Source organism: Asparagus officinalis, chromosome 3 (genome assembly GCF_001876935.1).
Source record: "Asparagus officinalis chromosome 3, Aspof.V1, whole genome shotgun sequence".
In the NCBI taxonomy this organism is placed as follows: domain Eukaryota; kingdom Viridiplantae; phylum Streptophyta; class Magnoliopsida; order Asparagales; family Asparagaceae; genus Asparagus; species Asparagus officinalis.
The window spans coordinates 36,021,343-36,030,145 of record NC_033796.1 but is presented as its reverse complement, the minus strand read 5'-3'; the positions used below and the strand labels follow the sequence as shown (position 1 = coordinate 36,030,145).

Below are 8,803 nucleotides of genomic sequence, written 5' to 3'. Positions count from 1 at the left end.
AAAAAAAAAAAAAAAAAAAAGAAAAGAATAATAATAATAATCACTAAATGAAAACAAACATGAAGAGTCACAGTTTCACAAATCTTAAACCTCTTCAAGGGGTTTTCGGATTTACTAGTAGTAACCAATAATGAGCGTACATCCTACAAAAAATTAAACTGTGAACACAACAATGTGAAACCCGATTTCGAGCACTATGCTGTATGAAATTACGATAACAATAAAAATATTCACAACCTCGGAGCAGAAAGTGAACACGACCCGCATCTTACAAAAAAGTAGTAAGTAATATAGGGATCACCAACCTATACAATAAACAATACACTACGCTGCCTTCATCATACTAAATAGCCAGATTCGCTACAATAAGTCTGAGGTAGAGCCCTCTCTCCTCTGATGCACTCCCCAAGACTACGGATGCTTTGTTCTATCCGAGTAAGATGCGGAAGAAGAGAAGGATGAGAGCCCTGTGGATAATTCTTTAACTTGTTTGATGCGAGTACATCTGGGAATTCATTTCATCATACCACTTCGCATGCGCCTGCACACAGATGAACAAAATCAAACTATAGTAACACAACAAAGATGCACGTATGCATATTCCAACTGAATAGAAAGTAAACAATCTGCTATCATTAAGCTTGTAAACTATCAAAATTTGTCAGTGAAACTTTAAATCTACAGAACAGTGATGCCAGACATTATTAGATTTTATTTACTAAGATATTAGATTTTGAATAGCAGGTCACTTGTCATTGGCTCTCGTGAATTAAAGCTGTTGACGAGTCTTACAGTAGAAAAGATTGTCTCCTATTGAAGTTTCAGTAGTTCCAGCAACCACATTTGAAACTGACAGGATGTTGGTGGAGCTAAATTGTTCGGGCTAAGATGAAGCATTTACCCCGTTGAAATCTAAAGTAAAATATTTAAAGCAAATGAGTGATAAGTTCTTTTCTTTTTTTTCTTTTTTTTTGTTGCTGCAAGATACATTAAGAACTGCATTTTGCTTGCCAGAAATAAAATTGAGCATTTTATCAAATTGACCAGGAGCATTATTGAAGCAACTGATTGATCAGGGAACAACTCAGCTCTGGTGAAGAGGAGAAATATCTTTGGTATTCCCTAATACAACATCATACCAACTTGGAACAAACACTCCCATCCCTAATGGTTCAGTAGGGCAACTCCAAACTTCATTTGAGAAATTAACTCACTATGTATTACCCACAAATTAAAACATTTTATGGTTATTTCCACATTGATCATTGTATACTTGTAACATATAATGCATAGCTACTTATAGAAGAGTTTTACGTTAACACTTCAATTTCAAACTTTTACAAGTAATCCCAATATATGCAAATAAGGGGTGCGTGCACGAGCACGCGTGCCCATTAGGGGTGTCAAACCGTATCCGTATCCGAGGAAATATCCGTAACCGTATCCGTTAGGATACGGATATGGTTACTCAAATCTATTACCAATAGGATATGGTTGCGGATATGGTTTTGTAGTGAAATATCTGTATCCGAAAATATCCGAATACATATTGGTAATACTCTTACGATAGTTTCGATTCTTAAATTATGGATTTGTGGTTAATTTTGATGATCAAGATGTCTAATCTTAGCTTTTCAATCATAATGAACATATTAACGAACTCTTTTTGTATCACATGACTATATTTTTCTGAATACTATCTAGTTTTCTCATATCCTTTTTGTATCCGGATGCATATCCGTTTATATATTCGCATCTATATCCGTAACCGTATCCGATTTTGACGGATATGGATATGAATTTTTCTTACCGACGTATATCCGTATCCGTATCCGTATCCGAGATGGGTAAGCGGATATGGATATGGTAAGTGCCATATCTGAGCCGTATCCGCTCCGTTAACACCCCTAGTGCCCACACGTGTGCCCGCCCAGTTTTATAAATGATCACGATGATTTTTGTCACTTACAAAACTAAAACGGACACATATGCTTAAACCCAACAACATCAATAAGTTGTAAATAAGAAAAGAAAACCCATCAATAGAAACATGGCAGTCGTTCATCACTAATATGTTATAACTAAGAAAAATTGCTATAATGTGCTTAGTATAAATGGTGATATATTAAATGTCAGTTAAATTTTAAGTAAAACAAAGTTTAGATATGTTCTTGCTATTTAGGAGAAGATCAAGGAATAGATTAATTATGGACTCTGGGTTGTCCATTTCTCAAGCTTAGTACAAATGGTGATATATTAAATGTCAGTTAAATTTTAAGTAAAACAAAGTTTAGATAGGTTCTTGCTATTTAGGAGAAAATCGAGGAAAAGATCGAGGAATAGATTAATTATGGACTCCGGGCTGTCCAAAATTCAAGTTCAAGCATCAGTTTGTTACATATGAATCTTTATGGCAAGAAACAACCGAAAGAAAAACTTACTGCAATCCACATAACCTTTAAATAAAAGATATGAAAATTTTCGACAAACTTAGGCTGCAAAAAAACTATAATCCAAGAACAATATATTAGCAATGACAAAAAAAAAACAATGCAGCCTTTACCTCAAACATTTGAGGTCGACTACCAAAAATAGTAAGGGTAATTGATATACCTCATGGAATGAACCTGTGAACCATTTGCAGGAGCCTTGGAACTACCAACCCGCTTGATCCTACTATCTTGCTCCTTGTTTACTTGCATGGCAGCGACCTCCTTCTCTATGGCAGCAACTTCTCTTCTCATTTTCTTTGCCTCCACTTCCATTGCTTTAGTCAGTGTATCAACCTTTTTGGACAGCATCTGAATGACAAAAGGTTAAAATATGATTAGACCACATTAACGATGTGAGCAAGTCAAACAAGCGTCTACCTCAATTGCATCATCTTTATCTTTCAAGCTTTGGTCCTTTTCATGACATGCTTTCCTCAGGGTGACCACTTCCTTTTGCAGCATGTCATATAACACTCCAGATACGGAATCATCTGCCTTGATATTAGGGAACTCACTGGGGTTTTCATCTGTATTATCCTTCCAACTGCTTTGCGTATCATTACCGTTAGTCCTATCAGAAGATTTATTCAATGAAAGGGGCCCTCCATTGGCAAGGCTTTTACTACGGTCAAGAGAACTGCTACCACCATCAAAAGACTTTGATGTACATTTGGCATGCTTCAATACTGTACTAGCGCTACTTGAAAGAGAAGATCTGAACTGAAATGAGGACGTTCTCTTAGGTGGAAAGCCATTAGGAGACAACCTGGAAAAATTTTCAGCTCCACCTAGTGATTGGCGACGTGAGGGACCATTGTTTATGTTTCTTCCATCTAAATTAGGGCGATAGCTGGCCCCAGACATTCTCAAACCCTCTTCTAATACTTTAAGGCGCAAGAGATACTTTTCCTGTGAGTAAAAAAGAATGAGCTCTTACTTGTTCTTTTAGTGATAAATGAAATAATGTGTCCAAAAATAATGAATAAATAACATGCTGCTGAGCTTGGAGAGAAGAGTCGTGGAGGAAACCTTTAATTGAGCTTCAGACCTGGCAGAGCGTTCTGCCACAGCAAGCTTATCTCGCAGTTGTTGCATTTCTCCCTGTTAGAAAAGCTAATCCAAACTTAGATTGAAATAGAACATCAAAAGACATTGACCTCTGTCAAATCCCATGAACAAAACTCAGACATAAATCTTACAGAAAACATAACAGATTTACCTGCATAAACCTTCGTTCTTCAAGCCATTGTTTGACAGGCATTACTTTGTCACTAGCACCCTTCCATTCATTTGCCACAACAACAGCAACCCTATTAGCTGTAACTTTCGCACGGGCAAGTTCACGATCAAGGGTTTTCCTCTCTACCTAATATGGAATGTAATGTATTGGTTGAAAATAACCAAAATCAAGTAAAAAGAAGTGCAAAGCAACCTTGGGGCTTGCGTCCCTCAAAAAAGGGTTAGGGCTTGCAGAAGACTAGAAGAATTGGTGTGGTTCAAGAAATTACAGAAACTCTAGATTTGAAAACAAGCAAGAAAAATTACATTCATTTCTTGAAATTTCCTCTGGTAATCTCTCACTGCGTTTGCAGTAGCCCCACCTGCAAGAACAGACTCTTCTAGCTCTCGCACTGTCTGGCTAAGCTTCTCAACTTCTGCAACCTTTTGGCGGTGCATTTTGTCGAGGATCTTGTTCTCTTCCTATTGTACAAAAAGTATAAAAAGACGGCAATGGAACTTGCATGAACCAGAACCTAATTCCAGAATTAAAAAAATAAATAAAAGTTTCTACATACCTGACATATTTCGATTTGTTTCATTAGTTCCTGGTTCTTATTTTGCAAATCATCCACCATGGAAGCTTTTGCCAGAGCAATCTGAACTGTTCTTTCTGCATCTAGTAATGCTGCTTCTTTTGATTTAGTGAGGCGATCCAATGCCCTGTTATCTTCTTGCAGCTTTGCGATCTGCATAAACAATGCATTGACTCAGAAAATATGGTGATAAAAGAATGAAGAAAAAGGGGTTCTATGATGAGAAGAACATCTATGAAAAAGTAGCTAACTGGTGTAACTATTTAGCTCTCATATTAATAAAACCAGAAGATGTCAGTTCAGGGCTGATGAGTACAATATCAGAAAGGAAACACTGCTAAATTGCAAGCAATAATTCTGCAGGTGAAGGGACTTCAATAACACCCTTGACATAAGAGATTTGATAGGCAACACTCTCTGTACTGTTTATGGGATGCATGAAACTTGAAGTCCTGTTGAAGAGAACTCTACACATCACACATGTAGGCAATTACATCTTCTGCTGGTTGGAAAATTTTTAAAAGCAGTAAAATTCCCAAAGTCCCCCCACCCACCACACACGCGGGCACGCGCACACACACAAGGAGCGGTATGGAGATAATGAGGAATAGTCTGGAAGACACTTATAATCTCCAAACTGAACTGCAGCGTGTTAGCACTTAGCAGCATGTCTTACCCTATCAAGAAATATGGAGAAGTTAGGTGTAGCAAATTGCAACTATTAGAAGAATGTCGATATGATTCATGTTGTTGCTTGTTGATTAATCATCATTATCTAGCCTTTTCCGTCAAAATAGGACCAACAATAAAGCACAACTCAAAGTGAAATAAACGCAAGAGAAGTACACAACATAAGTTTTACAAGCATCTTCCTTCCTTCTAATAATCCTCTCTGTGAGGTAATAAATCCCTCACAAGGTAAGCATATGCAGGAAGACAACTATGCCACATAAGCTTGCTAGCCTTAGCATATGTAATAAACCAATTGCACTCATGCGACCAATCAGTAAGCTTCCAAATACCACTAGAGTAAGAGAACATCTAGTAAAAGGAGGGAAATACTAATTGGATATGATTTGACACCAGGAAGCAATTTCGTACCTAAGGCATACTAAAGCCAGAGCGCCATATGGAATCTCATGGTATATTATAGCTTGCAGGTGAAAGCAAATCCTAGAATACTCTAGTTAGCTTATATCTTTGTCCAGATCTGTTTATAGTCTTCTGGAATTTGGAGATTGCTCTATCCAGGTTTTGTGCAAGGCTTTGCAGGCCAAGATTTCCAAGGCCATGGATGTGGTATATGCTCATTAAGGGTTAATGTGAAGCAGTTAGCAACTGATTTGATAACTGTGTCACTTCGTTTTTGGAGTATCTCTTCTGAGATTTATTCTCCAAAACTGCCCTCTTGGGAGAGTATTTGGAGAAATATTAAAACATTGGACAGTATGTTCTTGCATATGGTTATATGATGTAGCACTCTGATGCCAAATGGATATATATGCAAAATGTGCATAGCTAGAGCAATCACTATTCCATGATAAAAATGATTAGACAACGAAACATGCATGTTGCACTTGAAACTTTCTTACAGAACTAGTAGATATTCAATCTTACAAATGGTGGGTGATCATCCTTGGACATCATATCTTAATTTTGAAATATAACAGAGGACCACAATACCTCATCAAATTTATGTTCTATACATGTCAAGAAAACTGAATTTGACGTATTATAATTTATCAGAGATCTAAAATTTACTCATGTAATCATAACAAATTGTGAATACATTTAAATCTTTTCCAATTAAAAAATAAATTTATGTAGGTTATTGTATCCAAAAGAAAGCACAAGCTCTAAATAATTAGTATTGTTAGATGAGTAGTTAGTATATGATACATCAATTAATCCCAAAATCACAAGAACAAGACTGCACGTACCTCTTGCCGAGCTAGCTTTAGCTCTGCCTCAAGTGGCGCAAGGATAGCTTCAATAGGGGGCATGTCATCATCTTTTTGAGCTGCATGAACCCTCCTGAGGGTAGCTTCTGCAGCGAACTGAGCAGCCATGGCTGCTTTTCTCTCATCATTTATCTTTTTGATTTCAAGGTTCTGCAAAGTCATGTCCTCATAAAGTCCTGTCTCCAGTGGAAAGGAAGAACAATGGAGTACATAAAATAACTCAACTACCTTGTTTTCTAGAAGAGATTCTGTTAACTTGAGCTTCTCATCCACCTTAGTCAGTTCATCTGTTAACTGAAATAAGACGGAGCAATCAATTCATATCAACACTAAAAAGGAGCAATCCAGAAAACTCAAAAGAACACTGAATGCAGATGGCGAAAAAGCAAAGAAAACTATTTACTGAAATAGAGGTCTGTGAAATGCAATTTTGATAAAGCTCAACCACACAAACAAAATAGACATGCAAATAACAAAGACATTGGACCTGTTACTTACTCTTTCAAATGAAAACAGCTGTAGATGTGAACCACCTTTCAAGATAACACATCTACAAAAAAATGTACTGCAAAGTAAAAGAAGGAAAAACATCTCACGAATCATACGCAGTAATGACGACATTATCTGAGGAGACTCGAACAAATGCATAATTACTACACAGACGACAAGTAATCAGATGACATTCACCATTCATCATTTCATACCAGAGATAAAATGCAGGCACATGACATTTAACCAAGAAATTGGATGGCATTTCACAACGAATTTGCATTACCCAACATAGACTACTTAACCAAATTACCAGTTCATAATCAGTGGTGGATCCAGAAAAAATTTCTTAAGAGGGACGGACGACAAGTATCTATTACCTAAATGAAAATGAGCTAGTAATTTCAAATGGACTGCTAATCTATAATGCTAAATGTGAATTGTTTGAAAATTCACGTAGGAATGCAAGTTTTTTATATCTACGGGGGGAACATTCTAATTAGCAAAGGATTTAGAAGGTAATTTCTAGATCGTTAGGGCTACAATTGCCTGCCTGCTTCGCTATATGCATCCGCCTCCCTTCATAATAGGAAAAGAATTCTAACTAAATGCAAATATCAGAAACATTCCTCTGAATAAATCATGTGTCAGTAGATATAAACCTTATTATAACTCTCACTTTCATATCAGACTGATTATATTTGTTCCAAAGTACTAGGAATTTTTTATGGATTAACATAAACTTTAGAGAAAAAGGTCAAATTTATCCTACTACATTCATAGATAACTACCAAAGTGCACTTTTTTTCAAAAAAAAAGACATAAAATCTGAGACCTCTTCAACCGCCTTCTCTCTAGCTCGCTCCGACAACCTCAGCGCCCTAATCTCCCCATGCGCCTCTCCCAGTTCCCGATCCTTATCTGAACAAAAAAAAAATCAGGGAAAAAAATAAAAATGCTACATAACAAAATTGACCTAAGGTAATCGAACCACATTCGGACCTCTAACTTCGTTCTCGAGGCGGCTGAGCTCGACCCTCACCGGATCCGATCCGTGCAACAAATTGATGAACTCCTCCGTCTCCGAGCTAGGTTTCACCGACGGCCTCCTCTTCAACATCGCCGACGACTTCCCCTCCCCTTTGAAGGACACTGACGCCGTCAGCGACGGCATCGCATTGCCGACTCCTCCGCCGTTAGGATCCGCCATCTCCGATCTGAATCGTACTGTCTCACATCAAGGAGCTAGGGTTTTGCTTCGTCTTTCTGAAAGAACTTTATTTCTTGAAATAGTAATAATTAGAGCAAGAAAGAAATGGTACTTGTTTTTCTTCTTCTCTTGCTCGCTTTAAACCTCTGAGAGAGAGGGTATATTTTTACAGTGCTGAAGAGTAAGAAGCTGGATTTGCATTAATTTCTGTGGATAATTTGACGAGCGCAATGATTTGCATTAATTTCTGTGGATAATTTGACGAGCGCAATGATTTGCATTAATTTCTGTGGATAATTTGACGAGCGCAATGATTTGCATTAATTTCTGTGGATAATTTGACGAGAGCGCAATGATTTGCATTAATTTCTAAAGAGTAAGAAGCTGATTTTTACAAAAGGAAGGAGAGAGATATCATGTGCACCTTGATTTGTATTAATTTCTGTGCATAATTCATTCATCTCTATCTCTCTACTTTCTTATAGAATGCTCATCGGCACTCTATAGAAAAACTGATTTTCAAAATAGCCTTATTTGCACATTTAATCTCACAAATCGACCCACTTTCATAAATATTATAGAAATCGATCTATTTTCGGTCACCGTGGCCGCGAGGTAAGAAGCTGGATCGATTTAAAAAAAACAGTGCACTAATCAACCGGGGTGACGGGGTTGCCAACCCAACAAATTAGAAGGCATTTAGCGCGTAAAGACTTCAATTACTTGAGCTAATTAGCACGTAAAGTCGTGGTTACATGGTCTCTAATTAGCTAGGGTTGTTAACCTGGGCTAATTAGAGAACTATGTTTTCTAAATCAACCCGGTTTCTAGCCACAC

At 37.3% G+C, this 8,803-nt stretch overlaps 1 protein-coding gene across 4 annotated transcripts; it reads right to left on the bottom strand.

Annotated features, from left to right (window-relative positions):
* LOC109833786 (microtubule-associated protein 70-2-like) lies at nt 83-8,110 on the bottom strand. Of its 4 annotated transcripts, none has more exons than XM_020401598.1 (11): nt 7,759-8,109; nt 7,592-7,677; nt 6,496-6,561; nt 6,247-6,417; nt 4,289-4,459; nt 4,038-4,193; nt 3,712-3,858; nt 3,522-3,593; nt 2,871-3,401; nt 2,614-2,801; nt 83-541 (listed from the first exon to the last, which is right to left on the bottom strand). In XM_020401598.1, the coding sequence occupies exons 1-11, from the start codon at nt 7,964-7,966 to the stop codon at nt 514-516; spliced, it is 1,824 nt and encodes a 607-aa protein (XP_020257187.1). In that variant the 5' UTR covers nt 7,967-8,109; the 3' UTR covers nt 83-513. The 4 variants fall into 4 exon arrangements, with proteins under 4 accessions (XP_020257187.1, XP_020257188.1, XP_020257190.1 ...); XM_020401599.1 differs by lacking the exon at nt 7,759-8,109 and adding an exon at nt 6,766-6,832 and having other exon boundaries at nt 7,592-7,666; XM_020401601.1 differs by lacking the exon at nt 7,759-8,109 and adding an exon at nt 6,766-6,817 and having other exon boundaries at nt 7,592-7,657.

Coding starts and splice junctions, on each gene's coding strand:
- LOC109833786 (XM_020401597.1), bottom strand. CDS start 7,966: ATGGCGGATCCTAACGGCGGAGGAGTCGGCAATGCGATGCCGTCGCTG. Junction 4,460..6,246: donor TAAAGCTAGCTCGGCAAGAG/GTACGTGCAGTC, acceptor TTGTTTATGCAG/ATCGCAAAGCTGCAAGAAGA. Junction 4,194..4,288: donor AACAAATCGAAATATGTCAG/GTATGTAGAAAC, acceptor TTTGTACAATAG/GAAGAGAACAAGATCCTCGA.